The 26204-nt window shown below is 39.4% G+C and overlaps 1 protein-coding gene across 3 annotated transcripts in view; it reads left to right on the top strand.

The window, feature by feature from the left end:
* Positions 1 to 26204, top strand: part of Grm7 (glutamate metabotropic receptor 7) — an 888724-nt gene that overhangs the window by 820897 nt on the left and 41623 nt on the right. The window contains exons 9-11 of one of the 3 annotated variants that reach the window (XM_075983272.1): positions 1950 to 2196; positions 7525 to 7616; positions 8513 to 8707. In XM_075983272.1, coding sequence (XP_075839387.1) covers positions 1950 to 2196; positions 7525 to 7595 — 318 coding nt within the window. In that variant the 3' untranslated portion in view covers positions 7596 to 7616; positions 8513 to 8707. Of the gene's footprint in view, positions 1 to 1949; positions 2197 to 7524; positions 7617 to 8512; positions 8708 to 26204 lie in introns of those variants that run through there. The other 2 variants (XM_075983271.1, XM_075983273.1) reach the window with 2 other exon arrangements.

Here is a 26204-nt window from a genome sequence, read left to right as displayed (position 1 = left end):
CTCCTCCCACCCCTCTCCCCTTCCCCCCACTCCTCTCCACCTCCCTTTCCAGTCCAAAGAGCTGTCAGGGTTCCCTGCCCTGTGGTACGTCCTAGGTCCTCCCCCCTCCATCCATATCTAGGAAGGTGAACATCCAGACTGGCTAGGCTCCCACCAAGCCAGCACATTGCGTAGGATCAAAACCGCGTGCCATTGTCCTTGGCGTCTCATCAGCCCTCATTGTTCGCCATGTTCCGAGAGTCCAGTTTTATCCCATGCTTTTTCTGGTAACAGTCCAGCTGGCCTTGGTGAGCTCCCAGTAGGTCATCTCCACTGTCTCAGTGGGTGGGTGCACTCCTCGTGGTCCCGACATCTTTGCTCATGTTCTCACTCCTTCTGCTCCTCATTGGGACCTTGGGAGCTCAGTCTAGTGCTCCAGTGTGGGTCTCTGTCTCTATCTCCATCCATTGCCAGATGCAAGTTCTAGGATGATATGCAATATATTCGTCAGTATTGCTCTAGGGTAGGGTCATTTCAGGTTCCCTATCCTCAGCTGCCCAGGGAACTAACTGGGGACCTCAGCTTGGGCACCTGGGAGCCCCTCTAGGGTCAAGTCTCCTGCCCACCCTAAAGTGGGTCCCTTAACTAAGAATTGTGGTTCCGTGCTCCCCTATCCAACCTTCCTTTATCCCGATCCTCCTGTTTCCCCAAGTCCACCCTCCTACCCTTCTACCTTTTCTCTCCCCATCTCCCCTAACCCCCATCCCACCCCACCCCCAAGATCCCACTTTCCCCCCCGGCAATTTTGTCTACTTCCCTTATCCAAGAGGATAACTATATGTTTTTCCTTGGGTTCACCTTCTTACTTAGCTTCTTTAGATTCGCCTATTGTAGACTCGGTGAACCCTATTTATGGCTAGAAACCAATTATGAGTGAGTACATCCCATGTTCGTCTTTTTGGGCCTGGGATACCTCACTCAGGATAGTGTTTTCTATTTCCATCCATTTGCATGCAAAATTCGAGAAGTCATTGTTTTTTACCGCAGCGTAGTACTCTAGTGGACCTACTGACTGGGAGAAGATCTTCACCAACCCCGCAACAGACAAAGGTCTGATCTCCAAAATATATAGAGAACTCAAGAAACTAGACTTTAAAATGCTAATTAACCCAATTAAAAAATGGGGCGCTGAACTGAACAGAGAATTCTCAACAGAAGAAGTTCAAATGGCCAAAAGACACTTAAGGTCATGCTCAACCTCCTTAGCGATCAGGGAAATGCAAATCAAAACAACTTTGAGATATCATCTTACACCTGTAAGATTGGCTAAAGTCAAAAACACCAAGGATAGCCTTTGCTGGAGAGGCTGTGGAGGAAGGGGTACCCTCATCCATTGCTGGTGGGAATGCAATCTTGTGCAACCACTGTGGAAGTCAGTGTTTCGGTTTCTCCGGAAATTCGGGATCAACCTACCCCTGGACCCAGCAATACCACTCTTGGGAATTTACCCAAGAGATGCTCTATCACATGTCAAAAGCATTTGTTCAACTATGTTCATAGCAGTATTATTTGTAATAGCCAGAACCTGGAAACAACCTAGATGCCCTTCAATGGAAGAATGGATGAAGAAAGTATGGAATATATACACACTAGAGTAATAAGTAACTTTTACTCACAATTACAAATTATTGTGATTTACTATAATTCATGTTTTTGAATCTATCATTGTCACTAAGTGTAATTTAAATCTGATAAAAATTGTACTCTAAACATCAGGCTTGAATTTCTATGCATAAGATTTTACCCAACGTTTAAGCTTAAGCTCTGAAATAGATATATAGGCAATTGTCTTCCTTTTTAGCAGAAGGTCATTGGAATTGCTGTTTTTCTCCTAGCCATCGTCTTAAGTATTCACACCCCCTCTGTGGTCACTGTATTTGTAATAGTGTCTTGTGTGTTGTGTCTCCTAGCTCTACATACAAACTACCACACTTACAATCTCCATGAACCTAAGTGCGTCAGTGGCGCTGGGGATGCTATACATGCCGAAAGTGTACATCATCATTTTCCACCCTGAACTCAACGTCCAGAAACGGAAGCGAAGTTTCAAGGCCGTAGTCACAGCAGCCACCATGTCATCAAGGCTGTCACACAAACCCAGTGACAGGCCCAACGGTGAGGCAAAGACAGAACTCTGTGAAAATGTAGACCCAAACAGTAAGTAACTCTTTCTTCATCTCTCCATCCTATGTGAGAAAATTCTAGAAAATGTGATGTGTGTTGCTGCTCTCTGGAGTAAGCATGCCTTGTGGATGGTTTGCCCTGATGGATGGTAACTTTTCCTCATCTGGTTTTGATTTATTGCTGCTGCCATTTTCTTGATAGAAAGCTTTTCAGAGTTCTGCCTCCTCTCCTCCTTCTCTTGTCTCTTTATCCTTTGCTCCAGAAACATCCAGTGGGAATAAACATGCCTATCAGGGTGCCTTTATCAGAAGTGACTTCCTTTTAGGAGGACTACTTCCTGTTGGGAAAACAACTTCCTTTTAGAGAAGTAGCCATACCCAGTGAACTGCAGCCTTAAAAGCAAAGTTAAATTATTAAAGAACTTTAGAAGCATGGCTTCCTTCAACTGGGATGTGAATCTGGAGAAATTATTTCAAAGCAAGTCTTTTAGAATCAGAAGCATAAAATATTGGGTAAAACTATTGAACTTCCATTCAAGTATACAGGGCCTTAGACAACCATAGACAGCACACACTTGGGCGTAGTATCCCCTAAGACACTGAAGAAGAAAGTCATTTTGTAAAGGACAAAAACTGAGAGCTGTGAGTCAGAAGTGTCAGACTCCATACGTTGTGTGCCTTATTCTTAATAGTCAGATGGTCTTCAGCGTTACCTGCAAAGGACCTATAACATGATGGGCATAGGACACCACATAAATAATACTGTATCAATTCAGGTGTTAGCTGCATAAAATTCTCAATTACCACTTTTGCTAACAGTGTTGTAGTAAGTACAGATTTCAGATTAAAAACCCTAGTACTAGGGTTTGTATTCCAGGAATATTTTAATCAGTTCAGATACTGGCATTCATGGTAGCAATTTCTGTTTTCAAAATTAAAAAGATTTCAGATTTCCCATGAAGTCATTCAAAATACACTGTTTTTAAATTATGAACTACTCTTACCATACTCACACTTGTAAGCAGAGACAGAAATTCAATAAGCCAGACAACTTAGTTTTAATGAATATTATACAAAAGACTCATGATCCTGTCACTTCTTCATTTATGAATGAATATACAAATACTGGGAAACACTTTCAACATAAACAAGGGCTTCATTCAAAATCTCAAGAGAAGAGATTATATGATGAGACTGGAGGAGGAAGAGAATTGTCCCAAAAAGAAAGAAGAAACAGGATGAGTGTGTAAGCTCTGCCATGCCCCCAGAGCAATGGGCTAATGAGAGCTGGGAAGAGCACACCATGGTGCTCTGTCTGACCTCCAAGGTGAGATAAGAAGCACCTTGGAGTGGAAAAACACGGGGTTCAAATCCAAGACTCTCCACTCAGGACCATGTGACTGAGACTTTTCTAAAGCTCAATATCTTTTTGTATACTGTGGAAGTAATACTACCTATGTCACAAACATGTTATAAAATCTTTGTCTAGCAAATTTTACTTTTACTAATGCCAATGGATTCTATTCCTGAAGAGGCAAAGAAAGCATTTTTAAAAGTTCATTTCCAAGTGGTCAGGTAGATGTGATAGTGCAATTAAAGGCAGACTAAATGCCCTGAGATTAAATGTAATCATCAAAATTAATATTTCTATGATCATATGTATGCCTATATTTATAATTATATTCATACTGATCAAATTGTATAGCTCAACTTCTATAAGCTATTTACAAAAGACTTTTATCAAATTTTCATTTCATAAAAACTTGACCCATTCTCTAGTCCAATAATAATTTTTAATCATATATGTATATCCATATATGGCCAAGCACATACATGTAACAAGATTTTTTCCCAAGTCAGTAAGCAGGATAATTGGAAGTCTTTTCCTTGTATTTTTATTTTAAAAATGAACAAGTATGAATTTATGAACAGTAGACACTAATCCTATAATACTGAAGAATTAATATTTTTAACAATAGCTAATTTTTATGTTCATATCAATGCTTTTTGAGTGTTTCGTTAGTTTCTAAAATGCAAATATTAACATCATTACTAACACTACATCAGCCGCTTTTAAAATATGTATCAGAAACTTTATATGGAAGAGCTTGCATATATTCTGAATAGCAACTCAATAGAGAAGATAAATAAGGAGCTTCTGTGATATGGCCAAAGTCACGCACCTACTTAACATCCAAGGTTGAATTAACCCAGTTCATACTCCTAACCTGTGTTTGTTCCTCTTTGCTATTGTGTGTCCTGAAACTTGACAAGCTGGATAAATTCCCAATGCATAATGGTAATATAGTTTACATAATAATAATAATTAATAATAATAATACTATTATTGATGGTGGTAGTACTGGTGTTAATACTGCTGGTGGTGTTGCTAGTGGTAATGGTGGTGGTGGTGTTTTGAGGGGAACTCTTTGCTGAAACATGTTATGCTTTTAATATATTTCTGCTTATATTATTGTCTACAGAGAGTATTAACCTATGTTTAGAGAAAGCTGTCCAGGTAGAGGCCTTATCATACTAACTCCAAAATTCAAATACTGTAGTATCAATTGGAATCATTGCAATAATCCCACTGGGAACTCATTGGATATCCATCTTTTTTTTTTTAAACAGTGTTGTTGTTCTGGTTTCAATGGAGTCATAACAAATACTCCAGAAAAAAAAAGTAGAAAAATGAAGGGAATGGGGAATAGTACAATTAAACACAGTGTTTGCCTCTCAACCAATATGAAAGATATTTGAAATTATTTTTTAACTCTTCTGGTATTGTGGATCCACTGCTCTAAAACAGCAAAAAGAATGTCCAGAAATTGGCTAAACCTCAGGAGGAGTTTCACATAACTCCAAAAATTGAGGTATCTGAAGGTCCAGCTCTTCCAAAGCATTGAGACACCCCCGTTGTTTCCAAGTCATCCAACAGCACTGTCAGCAGGCAACAGTGTGTTCTGAAGCTGTGTTGTCTCATACAACCAACATAAATCCCAGTGTCTCTCAAGCACCCGAAAGCACAGCTTTTCAAATGAGAGAATGAATCTTGTTTTTATTTGACTTTGTTTCTCATAAGTAGCCAGCCATAGCTGTAAGTACTACACTGAACGTCACAGATCTGGAAATTTGGTATATTATTGCAAGTGTTTAATCTTGGGCTGTGCAGTCTGAGTCCATAGTGGAGACTAGATCTGGCCTATTAACATTTCACTAGTAGAGAAAATCTAAGTCAATGAAAATAGACTATAATGTTCTGATGCTGTGAAATGTTGTCAAAATATCATATTGTGTTGAAAACTAAGAATGTCTCAACTTCTTCTCCAAAATCTAAATTTTGGCAATGGAGAGACAGGACATAATTGCTCAATTTAAGATATGCGATAAAAGTTATAAACAATAAATTTACTCTCCAATGGAGAAGGTTTTTTTTTTTTTAAGGTGGTGGAAGATATGTAAGAAGACAGGCCAGTTTATAGTGTGAACTTCAAAGTAATTAATGGACCAGAAATGCTCTTCAATTCATCTTTGCTGTGAACACTTAGTGTGAATGTATCCGAGTCCTTGGTGTTTTCATCTTGAACGGCTCCGCTCCATCACTGCAGCTTGCCATCTGGCGCATGACCGCTTCCACTCATCCTCCACACTGCACACGTCTACATGAAAATGAGCTTTTTTTCCCAGCCTTTAAAACGGCCCTCTGTACTGCATTACTTTTCAAGGATTGAAATTTTCCTCTCAAGTTGCTCTTTCAGTTAAAATTCTGTTAGCTTTAAAGAGAAACATCATTTTGTTGGGTAAAGAGACAAACTTGTCAAAGTGCTAATGCTATCTGTTCACTGTGCATATATTCCATATTCCAGGCTCAGACTAGTGCTGCCAGGGCCTATGTTCAGATGAAAACAAGCGAGCCCAGAAGGCATTGGGATGAAGTGCCAAGACTTTAATTTATACAGAGGTGATTTCTGTCACAGGGGTTCAGAAAAGCCAAACCTTATTTGGATACATTAGCTATGTCCAAGATGCTGCTCCCTAGAATTTCTTCAAATCCTGGTCTTAGCACCTGTCTCCTGAGTTTGGCATCTCTCCCTGTACTGTGAATGCTAACTTGCATATATGGTCATGGCAAATGAATAAGAGGATGTGGTCATGCTTGGGCTGTGGCTTATGACTACTCTTATAGTCCCTTTTAAGCTGTATGGATAATATTAATTGGTGGGCAGCATGACTTAATTCCCATGGGTGACTATGACCAGATATGTTCCTCATCTGGAATAGTCATACTCATCAGATTCTATGTGACTTACCCTCTTATCTCATGCTTCCCTTGGGTAAGGATTGCACTGCATAATGATGACAGGCTGTAAATTACACTGATTCCAAGACACCATCCATTTTCTAAGTTGATATCCCCCTGGCTGAGAAATAACTCAGGTCAAAACACCTAGGTGGATACTGGAAGGTCAGGAGAAACTAGTGATGGTAGGCAAGTAGGCAGCTAACAGCACATCCTACTTATTGAATATGGGAGTGTATAACTGATAAAGTGAGAAGGTAGGCATTATCTACAACAGATGGGGTTATGCCTGTGAACACAGAATGTGGGGAAGAACATATGAGAAGAACAATAATGTATATCTCAGGTATAAAATATAAAACAAGATAATTTCAACATAAATGTATTCTGATGTTACTTTTTTGTATTACTATTTGGCATCGACTATATGAAAAACCAGAAATATCCTGTGCTGGTCTTAAAAGAAGAAATCATATAAAATAGAAATATCAATAGAAGGAACTTTTTGATTAATAAAAGAAATTATAAGCTGCTGGAAAATGGATGTGGGCAACAAATTGTAGACAAGCAATAATTCTAGAAAGTTCCAGAACACATTCCCATGCTATGCTGATTTGTTAATGTTTCTTGTTTTGTTTTGCTTCTTCATCTGTTTGGATTTCTAACATTCTCAACATGGCGCTATTCGTCTCCATTCTTCTGGACTAACCAAGCAAAGCTGGTCAGCAAGAATGAACTAGGCTGAGGTAAAAGGGATGACACCAGGAAGGAGAGAGCCAGATAGATCAGTTATTTGTGGTGTGGTGCTCTCAATTACACCAACTCAAGCAAGTACAACCTAGCTGCCTTCAGTTCTATAGTGGAACCAGTACTCGCATGTTCTGAATTGTGGTGAACTGGTCTACCCAAGTCGATTATATCCACTGAAATAGTGGGTACAATGTCTGTGGGTCTCTATTACAGCCTCTTCTTCAACAACAATAAAAATAATTGATTATAATAAAAAAGAATATTGTCTGCATATTTATTTTATATATTCCTATATATTTACTTTTCCTGTAGACTGTATACCACCAGTAAGAAAGAGTGTACAAAAGTCGGTAACTTGGTACACTATCCCACCAACAGTATAGCTTTTGACTGCTTCCCGAAAGGTAAGAAAACAATCTCCTTTTCATTTATTTCTATGTTATTGTCTACACTAAGAATGGAAATGTTTTCATGAACACCGTGCATGAAAATATGGAATTTTATGTGTATGAAGAAATGAGTTTTGAAACGTGGTCCACTTGATGAACTCAATGACAGCTCCAGCTATATGCCTGGTATCTTTGCTGGAGAATGTGGTTATGGCTGTGGCAACTAGCCAATCACTTTAGAAAATGGGTGCTGTTTATTCTGATACATAGTCTACTTTAAAATAATTGATGGTAAAATTATTTTGAAATGTGTGTTTTCACATTCTGACAGTGTGGAACACTGATATGGAAAAAAAGGGGTATGCTTTATCAGTCAAGCACAAATACCTACTTCACTTATTAGTACTTTGTACATCAAAATAAATGTATACATTCCTAGGAATGTATCTACTCAAAGAGTATGACAGGCTGGTCCTAACATTGTAAAACTAATTGTCTTGGTTTTTTCTTTTTTTCTGTTCTTCTTTCTTTCTTTCTTTTCTTTTTTCAACAAATAACTACAGGAAAGTTTTTATGGATGGAATTGACAAAGTGTCAATCATGTTTCTTTCTCTGAGAAATCAACCTAAATTTAGTGCTCTCTGAAAGTAGGGAAGGGGTCAAAGAAAGATGGCAAAAGTCAAAGGAAAGTTTCAATATTAGTCAGATGGATTGCCAATTAATATTATTGTTTTCAAAACAATGGGTTCTGTGACCTGCTCAACTGGTAATATGAGTGAACTGTCTTGATGGCAGCGATTGACTCACTCACTATTCATGCTCCTATACTGCTTTGCTAGCCCATTCGTGAATATATGCTGTAAAAGGCTATTCTTAGAGATGTTACTATCCTTATCATTTCTGGATTTCAGTCTAAGCAACATGGAATCTCAACTCTTGCTTTCAAAGATCTGTATCTAGATGGCTTCAGCAACTACCAAATGGTAGGAAAACTAAACCAGGGATGACATGGAGAACAGCGTTCCAAGACCAGAGAAATGCTTCAACAGATACGATTGTGTAAGGTGGGAGGGGAGAAAAATGTAGAGCTCAATAAAAATCATTTTAAAAAAATCGTGTAATTGTCCTGCAGAAAACTTGAGTTCAGTTCTTAGCACCCAAATTGGAAGGCTCACAGCCACCAGCAAGTTCACTCCAGGAATCCAATGGCCTCCTCTGATCTCCATGGACATCCGCATTTGCATGCCCATGAACACACAAGCACACACACAAACAGACACACACACACACACGTACATCTTAAAAATAAAATAAAAAGTTTAAATGAGGTGGTAAATTTGAATAAAAGACTCCCTTCTGATTGCCTCTCACCGCACTCTCTTGCTTTTAAAAACAGCTGGAAGGCCTATTTCTAGAGGTCTATAAGAGTGAGATCTTGTTATGGAGACTAACATAGTGTTTAACAATGTGGACTAGCCTTTCTCTTTGTGTGTCTCTGTCATGGGACTTCTGTCAGATCACTGTCCAGACATATATAATATGTTTTTTGAGGGGAGGGAATTGAAATTCTGCATACAAATAATATCTTGGTCTTCAAAAAAAAATTCTACTTAGTACTCAAAGACAGGCCACAATTACTTTCAAAAAGCAATTACATTTCCTGTTGATTTTAGAAGGATGTAACATCTCAGTCTTTAATTTCAGATGTATTGTTTCCATAGTTATTTCCTTTCCCCGGTGTCAACATGATGTGTCCTAGATTTTAAATAGGGCATCCTTCCCTACAGTGACTATGTAACTGTATCCCAGTGCGATTTCAAGTCTCCACAGTACCAATGCTTGTCAAAACACTGTGGCTCATCATTTAACAGTTCTTTTACAGAAGACTTCCTGAAAATAAATGAGAAAGATTTATCCCCAGAAAAAGAAAAAAAATAGACTAAATATCCATCTATTAAAAATTCTCTTTAGCTCCATTCTCAGCTGGAGCCTTTTGGTTTAAAGGAAGTAATGGGAAACTAAGTAAAGTTGACCTTTCAGTTAAAGAGTATTGCTAGAGATCGGCATGTTGGCTCAGCAGGTAAGGGAGCTTGCTGCCAAGCCCGACGACCTGAGTTACACCCTTGCATCAACAGGGTGGGAGAACAGACTCCCTGTGATTGTTCTCTGGTACACACACACACGCATGAATACATGCCATTGCGTCTACATGGTGGCAGAGCAGAGTCCTTGGGGTTGTTCTCAGACACACACACACACACACACATGCACGTGTATACACACACAAAGTCACACAAGTACACACACACACACACACACACACGTGCGCGCAATGTAATACAAATTTAAACATAAATGCTTCTAGGAAATAGAGCTTAGATACAAAAGAAACCTGTTTCCTGGGGTTATTTTACCTCACAGACTTTGTTGGGGAGATTCTGAGAGGGTGAGCAAAGAGGTCACGTCATAGGATAAGGAACATAAATTTGTTTCTCTTTTCCCTGTACCAATCATGGCCTATTGATTCACTCGTTACTGTGTTTTTCACCACCATTTTTTTATGGTCCTATGAATGCAAGTAATATCTGCACTTGATTTCCTTTCCTGATCAGTTTAAGGGTAGCTTCTCAAAGGAGGAATGATTCCGTGTTTGGTTTCTTTAAAAATAATTGGGAGTGGAAGACTACTCAAGTTATATATTTTCAGAATAGGCATCAATCATTCCCCTTCACAATAGGAACTACCTATGTTTGGAGGCCCACTAGAGAAATGGCTCAGGGTTCCCATGTTTGAATCTATTTCTGTGTGACAGTACTCAAGGAAATGAAATAGTAAAGAAAAAAATATAGGTGTAACAGTGAATTTTATGCTAATTTACTTTTAAATCCACTTTAGCTACTGTGTCCCAACAAAGACACATCATATCCAGCAAGTGTGAAATTTCCTTGTAAGAGATGGAAGAAAACAAATGTAAAGTCAGACAGAACAAAGTGTAACCCGACTAGAAAATCTGTTTTCTACAAGGATTCTGTTTTAAATCTCTGACAGATGCCTAAGCCTTAAATCAGCAAAAGCATCACTGCTTCATCTTTTCATTTACATGTTTATAAATTTTATAACTGTACAAAGTGTTATCAGTCTAGCAACATTTATTTTACGTTCTAATTAAGGAAAGAAGAAAGGGGGAAATGACTCAGGCTAGGAACTAGGTTATTTTCGTAGAGTAGTGGTGTACCGGAGGATGGTGGTGCGATTATAAAACTAGGTTCAGTCTAGTCTTGCATATACAGACATACAATAACTTTCTGTGCTTTTGCCTAGTGTTGTTCTTCTGAGCAAGTATTCAGATTTTAATACTACTGAGATCTCAACTTTTATGTTCTCCAAGTATAAAATTTGGATCCTAGCACCTAAATAAATTCCTGGTAGTGTGACAGTCCACCTGCACTCCCAGTTGTTGAAAGGGGAAACCAGGGGATCCCCAAAGGAAGCTGGCTAGTTAGACTAGCCAAATTGGCAAGGTTTAGGTATAGAAAGCCGGCCTCAATAAACAATCAGGGACCACACTTGATACCAAACTCCGGCCTCAAAATATAGGTGCACACACATACACACTCAGCTATATACTTGTGTACCCGCTCACATGCAAACTCACAGATACCATGCATACATACACATGCTCCAAACAAATCAATCTTAATAATATTTTGTTTCTTGTCATTAATATGATGATGTTATTTAACACTTGAAGTTTTTATAACTTCATGTTGTAATAAGATTGGCGGGCTGGGCTGCGTCCCGCCACCCGGCTAGCTTTACCCAAAATAATTACAAGGAAACTGTATTCTTTTAAACACTGCCTGGCCCATTAGTTCCAGTCTCGTATTGGATAGCTCTTACATATTGACCTAACCCATTTCTAATAATCTGTGTAGCCCACGAGGTGGATTACCAGGGAATATCTTAACATGGAGTGGGAGAATCATGGTGACTCTCTGATTCAGCTTCTTTCTCCCAGCATTCTGTTCTGTTTTCTCTGCCTACCTAAGGGTTGGCCTATCAAATGGGCCTAGGCAGTTACTTTATTAATAAGAAATCACTCCCACATCATTTCCCCTTTTTCTGTTTAAACAAAAAAAGAAAGGCTTTAACTTTAACATAGTAAAATTACATATAACAAAACAGTTATCAAGTAAGAATTACAGTTACAATATTTATATCTACTTTATCTTTTATCATAACTAAGGAAAACTATAACTATCTATCCATTGTTCAACTCCATCAAAGACTCCAGAAGGATATAATATTACCTAAGCACGTCATTTTGGCTTTACATCCTATTGAGGTTCTTCCTCGTTAGCATTCAGTTAGTGCCCTTGTTTGAACATGAAACCACTTCAATTTTAAATCTACTTTGAAACACTCTCTAAATATAGACAGCAAAGAATATAAGGCTACCCAAACTTTGACACAGAATCACCTCTGAAATAAATGCAGCAATAAATCTCATCAGGACTGTTCTCTCAGCACATGCTCAGACATCAATTAATACCTGCCACCCCAGCTCTCCAGCTCACATCCCACTTGAAGAATAGGATGAAAGCACACACAGCTGGTAGTTTTACTAGCACAGTAGAGTTATATACACCATGCCCTTAAGTCATGGAAACTGCATCACAAGGTACATTGAACCACTGCCTGGCTTGGTCTCATCAAGATTTATGAACCATGGGACTGCTGATAAGGGGGAACAGTCAAATGAATATCCAGAAGCTTTGCCCCTGTGCAAGCCTGAGGTGACATGATTGGGAGACAGAAATGGACAAGTCCCTCGGGGAACTCAGACATGATGGAGGATTCTAAGGTAAGAAATTTTGATTTCAGATGATGGGGGCTCTTAGAAAAAGCAAATCACTTGTTCAGCTATGTAAAGAGAACACTATCTTCCATCCTGTTTGTAAGGTGGTCCAGGCAGTAATACAAGGAAAGACTTACAACAGGGATGACTACATATAAAGAATCTGACACATAAAAATAATGGGGGCATGTTTAGGAATGAGAAATGGTTCTGCAAAGCTGCTGTATCAGAGTTAAGGACACGATATCTTAGGGCATGGCATCCATAAAGTGGCCTAACTACATAGGGGATAACGTTTTCTTTATTTCTTTGCCTTTGTTATAGTAATTTTGTGTGTTCCAGGCTCTCAACCTTACCTAGAACCTGATAAGTATATAGTTAATAGTAAATGGGAATTATTAATTAAAAAAATGCTCAGTCTGTAACTCAGCAGGTGGTATTGCATCCTTCAGGACAAAGCCCTCCAGATCATAGAGGCTAAAGAGATGACTTTTATGCTGATGTCAGGTTTCAAAAGTGTGTTGTGGTTTTATATGAAAATCCTTAGACTTATATCAGCACTACACCTGCATTTAATCTCTCTTTTGGTGCACTTAGCCAACATACAAGACCAGCAAAGATTATATCTATTTCTTTCCTCTGTGGACTACAAATTTCTACAACATTTATCATTTCAATCACGCATGAACTTGACAATTTATGTTGGAAATGGGTTGGAGAAGAAGACATGGCTCAGTGGTTAGAAACAATTACTGTACTGGCAGAGGACTAGGTTCAATTCCCACATCCCACATGACAGGTCACAACAACCTGTAACTTCAGTTCTAGAGGGTCCAATATCCTTTTTAGCCACCGTGGGCTTTTGCATGCATATGGTACACACAGACTCAATCAAGTTCAGACACACTAACTTAAAATAGTTCTAGAGTCTACTTTGATGGATAGTTGGTAGCTTTCTGACCCAGCTATTTAGGACAAGTTTTATCTTTTAGAACCCAATGTCACTTTAATTTAAAATGAAAAATGTGTGTCCTTAACCCAGTTTAGTTCATCACTGAACATTCTCACACACCTAACTGCTATGAAGGAGCTTTATCTCCATACCCATTGATGATTCTGTTCTAGTTTCTAACTACTACAGATGTACCTCAACTTTGCAGAGTCTATCTCTCTCTCTCTTTCTCTCTCTCTCTCCTGTCCTCTGCCCCATTGAAACTTGGACAAATTTTAAATTAACTTCCTCTTGGAATCAAAGGTAATCATCATTTCTTTTATGATCTGCATGAATATTCTCATAATTCATTTTGTCTTTTAAAGATGAAGATTGGTTTTGAATTCTTTTTTTTCTGTCTGTCCTATCTTAGAGTAACCTCCAAGGTCTCAACTTGTACAAGGAGGGTGTTAGAGAAATCTCCCATGGGTGTTCTTGCTTAGCTGAGCCAAAGCCTTAGAAGATTTTAATATGAATAGTTACTCCACATTGGTAAGTGTTTAGCATGACCTTGACTGCATTGTCTTTTTTTTTCTAGCCAAGAATAAGAAAAACTAAACTTGAAATGTGACCCTTGTGGTGGTAGTTGGAGTGTCACTATGTGGCTTGCCTTGTACATCTCTGTGACCATGGATAAGCTCCATTTTATTTAACACTCACTTTCCTATAGAAACATGTTCCCTTAATGGGATACCATGGCAACAGCTTGGGATCCTGTATAGTAGAACCTTCCTATCTAAGGATGAGTCAAATGTGAAGGCATGCTAGTGACATCCTTAGTTATCTCTGATACCCTTCTCTCCTCCCTCACCTTCCCTTCTCTCCCCTTTCCTCTCTGTCTTCCTTCATTCCCTTTCTTTTCTCTCTTTTCATTTCTTTTCATTGGATTTTATCCCCTTCCCTCCCTTTTTAGGTATTGTTATGTGTTCTGTTTAATTATGTGTATATGTGTCTGAATGTGTATGTGTGTGTCCATACACATGAAAGATAGAGATGGCCAATGAGTATTCTCACTTGGATTTTACCTTACTCTTTGAGATTGGAGGTCATATTGAAACTGGAGTGCATCAATTCAGCTAGGCTTGTTCTAAATCCCTGGGATCCTCCTGTTTTCATTTCTCTAACTCCGGGATTACAAGCCTGTGCCACTTCTTTCACATGGGTTCCGAGGAATGGATTTAGGTCTTTATGTTTATACAGGAAGTGATTTATCAACTGAGCCATCTCCCCAGACCCTGGTTTTCTATTTTGTCTGTCATAACCATCAGAACTGGGGGGGGAGGGGGACATATAGATTACCAGTGAAAGTAGCCAACCTTGTCTCTGGGTACAGCAGGCTCTTTTTTCAAGATGGGTCACTGTGGTCTTCTGTCTTGGTGAGGTCAAAAGAGAAAAAGCTTTCAGTGCAAGGTTGCTGCAGGATACACAGATGCGTGCTACCTGATATATGTGCCAGTCCATATGATTAACTGTAACAGGCAGTTTCAGGCCTGCTGGTAAGTCAAAGGACATTTTAAGTAGAAATTATAGTTCTGATAAATGTCCTGAATGACAGAATAATACCAGAGCAGGTAGGGAAACCTTTCATCTTTGTTAGTGAAAATACATTTGGTCTCCTTATATGTCAATATATAACAAAATTGGTTAACAAAACCAGAAATTTTCACTGATACTTTAAAATTGAGTATTATCACTTTTATATCCAATCAGAATTGTCCAGCAACAGAAGACTCATTAATCTTTATGTACAAAACCTACAAAGTTATAAAATGATTAAATAATAGAAGCTATAATGTTGGTTATGATTCATCCATTCTTACTACACACCTTACTGGAGTTTGCAAAGAATCTAACCAAGCTCTGAGACAGGCCTTCTTGTTTCTATTGACATACAAGAAACTGAAGTTCAGAACTGAGTGATACTCTTCCCAGCAGGACACCAGTAACTCAGCGGCAGGACAGACATCAACTTTGGGATTGGAAGATAAAGCCTTTTCTGATGACTTTTCTGAAAAAAAAATTATTCTTTTTTTCTTTCTGTATCATTCATCTTATCATTTCTGTTCTTATTAGTTGATTTTAGAATGTTTGGGCTTTCCAGGACCTCACAACTAGAATCATCAACCAACAATGAGACCACAGAGGAAGGGCACTAGCTCTTTTCCTTCCTTCCCTCCCTCTGCCTTTCTTTTTCCTTCTCTTCCATCCCTTGCCTTTTCTTTCTTCCCTTCTCTTTCTTCTCATCCTTCTTTTCCTCTTCCTTTCTTTTATTCCAACCAATTTCTTATTTTCCTTCCCTTTCATTTCTTCCCCTTCTTTCCTATCCCCTCCCCTTCTATCCTTGCACCCCCTTTCCCCTACCTTTCTTCTTTCTTTCCTGAAATGAAAAGACCACATCTTCCCCTTTAGTATGTCTGGTGGTCTGAACAATTAAGCACAGTAATTCCAGCTTAGAAGAAAACAAACTTGCAGGTCCTGGAGCATCTCACTTGTTGGAGTCCACCAAGGAACATATAGTCAGGTCCACTGGTACTCTAGAGCTGGTCACAGCCAGCTTTATAGTTAAATTTTACAGTCCTCACATACTTTTGCTAAAGGTAAACTCCACCTAAGCTTCAAATGGTCACATCTGGCATGGGAACACAAGAAAAGTTCATTAAACTCAGAAATGGATTTCACTAGACTTAGTGAATAGTATTAGGGACTTCCTTTGAAGAGAAAAGTAAAATTCCTAAACACAGCTTCAGCACCTGCTCCTCCTCCATGTGCTTTGTGCAATAGCAAAGTCCAAAAAATACACATGCATGCACACACACACATACTACAGCACAATACATGTATCCACTGGCTTTTGGTATAGCTGAAAGCTGGATTAAACTGGCCTCCACTTTCCCTCTAGGAATTTAATCCCTTTTCCTCTTTTGGTTTTATCTTTTGCTCATGTTTGCAAATTTCTTTTACATTTTAACTTCCCACGATTTATGAAAATTCAGAATAGCCCTGAGCTGTGTTTCTCCTCAGGTAACCTACAGCTACAAATGACTATCTGCACTGACACATAGTCAAGCCAATGGCCAAGGCAAGTGTCTGCCTGCATCTTAAGTGGACCCAGACAGTCTTACTTACCTGCTCACCAATTGATTTCACAAATGAAAGAGACTGTCACAGTTTATATGGGCTTGGGCAGGAGTGATCTAGCAGTTTGCCCTTAAATTTTCAAAAGAAATGGAGAAATGAGACCATGATCTATTAGCATCCTGTCTTGAAGTTCTACTCAAGAATAACATGGATCCCCCTAAATGGGGTAGGAAACATATAACAGAGATTTATTGTTACCCATTAACATGCACCACAGAGAAAGCTAGTCTCTTGCAATATACTTAGTTCTCAGTACATTATGGAATAGGTCATCAAGGATAGTAGCTTCAATAGGGATTCTTACCACGCTCTCATTTATAGGAAAAAATAGCAAACTAGTGTGTCTCATAGTATCATTTATGCTAGGCAGGCAATGTGGCACATCAGCAAAGGTCATCTCTCTGCACAACTTTGATCACTGTGATCACAACTTTGATCACAATACTTATTTTGTTTTAGGGACTAAGTAATGATAAAGTACTTTAAGCATAATGTGTCCAGTCCAGTAGCTATGCAATGTTTACTATCCCTTTAAATTAACTGGAATTTTCTGTTTCTCTTCTAGGAAAGAATTTGGGAGACTACAGCTTTCATGGCTATCCCTTCATGGCTAATTTGTCTGTGTTCTCTTTCTGTAATATTCCCAATAATTTGCAGAGCCAAGCAATCCTTCTGCAACTGATTTTTGTCTGGAAAAACCTGTGAGATTTTCAGATTGAAATATCAATAAATCTCTGACCTGTCTTCAACCTATTTAGTATTGATTCATTCTGGAGCAATGGTGCCTTAAAGCCAAAGCTTCAACGAGCTATCAAAGAGCTGTCTGGGAAATCACATTTAAACACACTCAGTTTTCATTACATTTCATAACACAGCCCATATTTCCTGACTTTAGGCACAAATTCACTCAGACTGCGACCATGGCAGTGATGTCTACATTAAATTAGCAATACCTGTTTGTACCTCTGCTATTTAAGGAAATATCAAAGATCAATTGTAGAAACCCTAGTTAGGGCAGAAGACTGGCCATGAAGAAAGCCTCTGAAATAACTCCCAGTCAGATTAAAATCATTTGTTTCCTTAATCTTGTACGCATTGGAACATTGAAGGGTTTGAAGAAGCTGCTTTGTTGATTGTGTCTGCCCAGATAAAAAGAAACTTTGTCACCCCCTAATTCTTTGTTCTAATCAGTACATGCCATTCAACAGTGATGTGAAACCATTAAAAGCAACTGCCAAAGGCTCTTTAACACATTAAAAGAATACAGTACTGAAGAGTTTGGGGGTTATTACACAACGGGCATCTACCATATCTCTTAAGTCATTCTAGCTCGCTGGCGGTGGCACCATGAGAAACTGTGTCAAGGCCCTTTCTTGTGGTTCTCCAGAGAGCTGCTCCTTCGGACAAAGTAGAAATGAAGCTGCTTTCTGGGGCTGTGACTGGGGAGGAAAAGCACCATTGTTTTAGGCCTCATCTCCATGACAACAGCCAGCAAGAAGCTACATCAGTGTGTCTTTTTCTCTGCCCTAAGTGGGCTAAAGTGACTTCAGCAAGCAAAGTGAGCTGGCCAGACTTCAAGAGATCACTTCGAGACTCAAGAAAGGACTCACGTATCACAGCCTTGATGTCCTCAAAGAGATTCCATATTTTACATTTTCACAGGGGCTTCATGTTCTGCCTCAGCAAACAGTGAAAATGATCAGGGCAGCCTGCAGTGACCAGAATTTTCACTGTATAAGATACATCCTGAGAAGACCAATGTTCCATCTAACTGTGGATGTCAGCATCAGTTCTGGTGATTGCTAATCCACATTCCCCATGCATCCTGAGCTAGCTGTAAGTGGGGCTCAACACATACGTAGACGACATGATCATGATGTTAAAATGTTGGACACCCCTACTCTAGATAGTGATATGAGTACATTACTTAGTCTTTGTATGCCAGTTTTTTCATCTTCTAAATGGGAAAGATATTACTAGGAATCTTAAGAGTTGTTTGTAAGATTAACTGAATCTATCATATTAAGTGTTGAACGCAGTATTGCACACTATATCAAATAATTTGCTATGAAATTCTTCTCCTTTTCTTTTTTCTTTTTTATATTTTATATATTTATTTTTAATTTCTCACTTTTTTATTTTTTATTTTTTTTGGACTTTATTTTTTTAATTTATTTATTTATTAAAGATTTCTGCCTCCTCCCCACCACCGCCTCCCATTTCCCTCCCCCTCCCCCGACCAAGTCCCTCTCCCCCATCAGCACAAAGAGCAATCAGGGTTTCCTGCCCTGTGGGAGAAGTCCAAGGACCACGCACCTCCTTCCTGGTCTAGTAAGAGCCAAACTGCCTAGGCTCCCACAAAGCCAGTACATGCAGTAGGATCAAAAACCCATTGCCATTGTTCTTGAGTTCTCAGTAGTCCTCATTGTCTGCTATGTTCAGCGAGTCCAGTTTTATCCCATGTTTTTTCAGACCCGGGCCAGCTGGCCTTGGTGAGTTCCCGATAGAACATCCCCATTGTCTCAGTGTGTGGGTGCACCCCTCGCGGTCCTGAGTTCCTTGCTCGTGCTCTCTCTCCATCTGCTCCTGATTTGGTGGAATATATACATATTAGAGTACTACTCAGCTGTAAAAAACAAGGACTTCTTCAATTTTGCATACAAATAGACAGAAATAGAAAACACTATCCTGAGTGAGGTAAGCCAGGACCAAAAAGAGGAACATGGGATGTACTCACTCATATTTGGTTTCTAGCCATAAATAAAGGACATTAAGCCTATAATTCGTGATCCTAGAGAAGCTAAATAAGAAGGGGAACCCAAAGAAAAACATATAGGCATCCCCCTGAATATTAACCTTCATCAGGCGGTGAAAGGAGACAGAGACAGAGACCCACATTTTATTTTATTTAAAAAGAAAACAAGCTATCTCTTTTCATTTTACATACCATTACCAGTTCCCACTCCCTCCCCTCCTCTAATTCACCTCCACCTGATACCCCCCACCTACCCCCCTTCACTCCTCAGTGAGGGTAAGGCACATTGCTTTGGGAAAGGTCCAAGACTGTCCCTACTAAATCTAGGCTGAGCAAGGTATCCATCCAAAAAGAATGGGTTCCCAAAAAGCCAGTAAAAGCAGTAGGAATAAATCCTGGTGCTACTGCCAGTGGCCCCATAGTCTGTTCCAGTCATACAACTGCCATCCACGTTCAGAGGGTCTAGTTTGGATTTATGCTGATTTCTTCCCTGTCCAGCTGACATTGTTGAGCTCCCATTAGCTCAGGTAGACTGTTTCAGTCTGTGTCCCCATCATGGTCTTGACCTCTTTGCTCATATTCTCATTCTTCTCACTCTTTAACTGGACTCTCAGAGTCTCTACCTCTGTTTCCATCAGTTGCTGAATAAAGATTCTATGGTGACATTTAAATTATTCATCAGTCTGGTTACAAAACAAGGCCAGTTTGGATACCCTATCCTCTATTGCTTAGGCTCTTATCTGGGGTTAACCCAGACCCAGAAAAATAAACATGCTACGTACTCACTCATAAGGCTATACTACCTGCAAAGCAAAGGATATCGAGCCTATAGTCCATGATCATAGAGAAGCTAAGTAACAAGGAGAACTCTAAGAAAAACATACATAGATCCACATGGAAAGGGAAAATAGATAAGATTGCCTGACAAAATTGGGAGTATGGAAGTGGGTTGAGAAGGAAGGACACAAGAAAAAGAGGAGGGGAGAAAGGGAGGGGGGATGAGAACTGAAGGGAAAGGGATAGTCGAGATGGAGGAAGGATAGAGAAGACAGCTATGAAAGAGATATCTTAATTAAGGGAGCCATAATGAGGCTGGCAGGAAACCTGGCACTAGAGAAATTCCCAGGATTTTTTTTTAATTTTTTATTGAAAATAATTTCTTCTTTCATGCAGTACATTCAGACCACAGTTTCTTCCTCTCTCTCCCTACTCCTCTCAGCTCCTCCCATCTCGCCTGGATCCACTCCCACTCCATTTCCCTTCAGAAAATAGCAGGCCTCAAAGAGACAACAAGCAAACACAACAACACAAACTACAATAAGATGTGGCAAAAACCCTCAAGAGTTTTTAAGAGCTTTGTCTACACCAAAACTGGACAAACAGGAGAAAAAGTCTCAAGAGCAGGAAAATGTCAAATAACACCCACTCCCACCGTTAGGAATTTGAGAAACTGCCAAGTTAACAGTCCCAGTACATGCTCCGAGGATCTGGGGCAGGCCCCTGTGTGATATGTGCTTACCACATGAGTCTCTATGAGCCCTTGGCAACTTACTTAGTTAATTTACTGGGCCCTATTCTCCTGGTATCCTTCATACTCTCTAACTCCTATAATCTATCTGTACCCTCTCCCAAGGGATTCCCTGAGCTCCAAGGGGAAGAACCCAATGGAAATCTCCACTTTAGAATTTCTCTTTGCATAATGCCTGGCTGTGGATCTCTGCATGCACTCCCATCTGCAGCCTGAGGAAGTCTCTCTGATGACTACTGAGCAAGACACCAATCTATGAGTATAGCAGAATATCATTAGGAGTCATTTCATTGATTATTTTGACCAGTTGTCTTTAGTTCTTCCCTAGTTCTCTGGTCTATTCTTTCTCTTGTTCCTGGCCACCCTAGCAGTATCAGGCTTGGGCTCTCTCTTGCAAAGGAGGCCTCAAGTTAAATCAGACATTGGTCGGCCACTCCGGCAAGTTCTGCACTACTATTGCCCCAGCACATCTTGCAGGTTGGACAGATTGTGTGTCAAAGATTTTGAGGCTGGGTTGGTGTCCATGGTTCTCTTTTGGTAGCCTACAGAGTACCTTACCATACCAAAGAGACTAGAATGTAGAGGAGAAGGCTCCAAGCAGGCAGAAACTTGACCTCTCTACACTCACTGAGATTTGTGACTATTGTTCTTGGCAAGGGAGTCCTGTTGTCAGTTTGCAGAGTACAAATGTCTGTTCTAGTATTAGGCTTGGTTGTTTGGGGGATCTCCAAGGAACCCCCTTAATCGAATCAAACCAAGTACTGCCCATCTAGGTCTTGCTACAAAAGTTTTCTGCTTCAGGCTCCATACTGTCTCTTAGTAAGAGTCCTCACACTCATATATTTCAGGAAGTTTCCACTGCACTCGGTTTTCACACTGTCCCCTAAAAAGTACCCCAAATTCCAGCTACCTCACCAGAATTCTATCTCTCTATCCTATCTCCTCCATGTCTGACTCCTCCCATCGTCATACCAACCTACCTGGTCCCCCTGTAAAACCTGTCCTATTTTCTCTTTCTCAAGAGATCCCTGCATTGCTCCTAGAGCCCTCCTCTGTACCTAACCTCTCTGGATCCAAGGATTGTAGCTTGATTATAATTTACTTAACAGCTAATACCAACTCATAAGTCATAAATGAATACATACCATATTTGTCTTTCTGGGTCCAGGTTACCTCACTTATGATAGTTTTTTTTTCTAGCTCCATCCATTTGCCTGCAAAATGAAATCTTTTTCTTATGACCATCACCAACCGAGTCATAGCAGTCAGTTTATATAATAGCCATCAGTTATACATGCATGTTGAAATTTAAATTATTTAGCATGAAATGAAATTAAACATTTTATTCCTTACTCGAACTAACCATATTCGAGTGCTCATTAGACACACTCTAATGCTGTGGCATAGAACATACCATGGCCAAGAGAGAAAGAGAGAGCATGGGTCCATGATTAAACAAAAAATTGCTCTGTGTGAGAAATTCATTTACAAAGACAGAAAGAGATATATTTCAATTATAGATTTTAATGAAAATGCTCCATGAGCTTTCTCTGTGAGTGTTTGGGAACATATCTATTACAGCATCTAGTAATATGGGTTATAATATGTCATGTATTATAAGCTAACAGCAGCAAAGAATATGCTGGTCAGAAGTTACTTTCCCTCATTTCAGAAGATTTCTCCAGCTCCTTTCCCAAACTGATCACAATGCTCTGTAGTTACTGATCTTCTGTAGTTATAGATCTTGTAATAGGAAGGCTAGGCTTTGCAAAGCCAGAGCCACACGAAGTAAAATATGGTCTTGACTGCCACTGCTTATTATCAGCAACACATTCAGGTTAGATATTCAAGGCTGAGAACAGGCATCCATCTCATTGTGAAGTGCTTCTACACCACTTCCCATGTGATTGGACATTTTGGGGGTTCTGATGTTGGCCGGAAGAGGCTATGATTTTTCTTTCCAAAGCCAATGACTATGTCTCAGTTGTTCTGTGCATGGATAAGCTTGGGCATCACTGTCTGGCATGTGCTTGATTACTTGTTTCTTTGAAGTTTCAGATAAAAACCACACACACACACACACACACACACACACACACACACAAGTCTTATCAATAAAACAGTATCAGTGGCATTAGGGAGATGGCTCAATGGGTAAAAACACTTGCTGAACATATATCTTTGTGTTATGATTGAGCATCCTTTGCCTATATACCCAACAGTGGTATTGATGAGTCTTGAGGTAGATTGATTCCTAATTTTCTGAGAAATCACCACACTGATTTCCAACGCAGTTGCACAGTTTACACTCCCACCGACAATGGAGGAGTGTTCCCTTTACCCCACAGCCTCTCCAGCATAAGCTGTCATTCATGTTCATCAACTATGTTCATAGCAGCATTATTTGTAATAGCCAGAACCTGGAAACAACCTAGATACCCCTCAATTGAAGAGTGGATAAAGAAAACATGGCATGTTTACACAGTGGAGTACTACACAGTGGTAAAAAAAATAATGACATATTGAAATTAGCATGAAAATGAATGGATATAGAAAAAACATATTGAGTGAGGTATTCTAGACACAGAAAGACAAATATAATTTGTACTCACACAGAAGTGGCTTCTACACATAAAGAAACGAATTACTAATCTACAATTAACAACCCCAGAGAATCTAGACAACAGAGAGGCCCCTAAGAGAGATGTATATGGATCCACATAGGAAGGAGAAAAAGACAAGATCTCCTGAATAAATGGAGAGTGTGGGGGTCATGGGGAGTGTAGAAGGGGCAGGAGGAAAGGAGGGGAGTAGAGAAAAATATATAGCTCAATAAAAAAAAAATAAACACTTGCCAAGCAAATTGCAGTTCTTGAGTTTGAATCCCCAAAACTCATGTAAAAGTCAGAAATAATCGAGCATGAGTATCTGTAATCCCAGATCCCCCACAGAAAGATGGGAGATGGAGACAGGAGAATCCTTAAAAACTTGAGAGTGTTCACCATAGAAAACAACAGAGACCCTATCTCAAAGAATATGGTAGGAAAGAATCAAAACCCAACTTGTCCTCTGACCTCCATACATGCATCTCGGCACTTGAAGAACCCTATTTATATACATGAAGATATACATACATATATCTGCACACAATTCTAAAAACCAAAATTTATATATCAGTATTCTGGAAGAAGAAAATAAAGAGCGAAGTCCGTCATTTTTTTTTCATAACCACTTGCCCTCACATTACATTCTATGCGCTTGTTTTCTTATTTGCTTATTTATACATCATCATTTAATAAGGGTGTCATGCCGGAGGAGCTGTCATTATCGCCAGGTATAAAAGTACAACTTAAGTTCACTGAGGTTAAGAAACCAGCCAGGAATTAGAGACACGAAGTGTTTCAAACTCATTCTCACCTCATTATACCCCAGCATGTCCTCATTAAAGAACTGCAAGATTTTTGAACTGACAAGTTAATTCTAAGCCAAGGAGAGAATAGCAACAACACATCCTTCATTATCAAGGACTCAGTTTCAGAGTGTAGTCTGGAAACAGTCTTTTCTTCTGCACACAGATGAACACTGACAGTAGGTAGCCACTAGTGCCAACTTATCTATGGGAATTGGAAACAGCTCAAGCCAGGATGGAGACTAGAGATAGAAGACTACAGGAAGAGGACTGAATTATTAATCCTAGGTAGTATTCCATGCATTATTATTTTCTTAAGGTCAGAAAACTGGTACAGTTAAAGATGTGGATATCCTGAGGTCGGAGAGAAGAGTACGCCACCTACCCTAGCCTAGCTCTTATCCTTTCTCTTTCAGTGAAGCTAATTAATAGATTTCTCCTTTGTAGCATGACTGATAAAGGAAACACAATTCACTTAAAAGTAGGTTTCATAATTTTAACAATGTGACCTTCGTGAGTCACATTCAAGAGATATTTCCTCTACTGGTCTTAGCAAAGGAGACATGGCACATGAGCCCCAGTTGAACCAATATAATTCAGGCAGTGGTAGGGACTCTAGATATAAGACATTATGTCTCTAAGAGGTTTACCACCCAAAGAAGGACAAACACCGTTTTAACCAGATACCGAGATATGGTAAGTTATAAGAAAAGGGGGAAAGGAGAGTACCACACAAAGGATACACTAATTATGATATAAAGATAGAAGCAACATAGGAGAGGCTGTTCCAGGCTAGGAGAGCATCTCAGTGATGTCAGAGCAGTCATTTGTAGAAGTATGAGGTACATATGAAGTGCTTAACCTAAGCAGTATCCATTGTGCCAAGGACTTAATTTTAATTGACTCGTTTATCTATATAACCTTGAGAGATACCCTTGGCTCAGAAGGCAGGTAAGGAAAACAACACACTGGTACTTTAATGAGCTTTCCAAAGTCCCATGGATGTTAAGCAGAACATTTTAGAGATAAACCCTGCCTGCTAGGCCCACAGGCCAGGTTGTAGAAGGTAGAAGTGTATCTCTAGGCAGGCTCATGTTTCAGTACAGTTGAACAAAAATTTCTCAACCTTGCTGCTGCTGCCAGTTGCAACTTGGTCGTACTTTGCTAGGAACCATCCTGTGTATTGTAGGATGTTCAGCTGCATCACTGGCATCTGCCCCCTAGATGTCTCTAGCTCTTTTACCATGCAATTGTGGGCATTTAAGCATACAAGCATATGTGTATACACACATACACACACACACACACACATATACACAATCTCTAAAAGTTGCAATTTTTCTTGGCATTTATCAAATATTTCATTCATTTATGAGATACATAGTTAACATATTTTGATGCTAGAAAGAGGCAGAAAGAGTATATTAAAATTTAACTGTGAATATGCTCCCATTCTATTTTGAAGGCTTTGGGGGTTCATCCTGAACTGAAAGTGTGCCATTCAGAGTTTAATAAATCAAATGCAGTGCAGAAAGATAAGTTACAGAAACAAGCAGGGTTTCCTGAGAGTTGCTACATACACACACACACACACACACACACACACACACACGAAAAATAAAATATAAAGTACATCTTCAGTAGAAATAACAACAACAACAAAAGAAATAAAATGTAAGCCAGCAGCTGTTCTGTTCTGCAGACCCCAGGAAGAAGTCACACACTACAAAGTTTTTATCTAAAAACCTTTCTGGAGCTAGAAACAAGTAAGCTCCCTACCCATCCCATACCTAGACTCCAAAAATAAATCAAAATGAGGGTGTGAGGTTTTAGGATGGTTTTCTTGTTGACAGGGGAAAGTTCCATTCACCCCACGAGTAATCTTCAATAGACATTACTTTCCAATACTCAAAATATGGTTTTA

This window comes from Microtus pennsylvanicus, chromosome 8 (genome assembly GCF_037038515.1).
Source record: "Microtus pennsylvanicus isolate mMicPen1 chromosome 8, mMicPen1.hap1, whole genome shotgun sequence".
Taxonomy (NCBI): domain Eukaryota; kingdom Metazoa; phylum Chordata; class Mammalia; order Rodentia; family Cricetidae; genus Microtus; species Microtus pennsylvanicus.
This window is presented reverse-complemented; position numbering and strand designations above follow the sequence as displayed.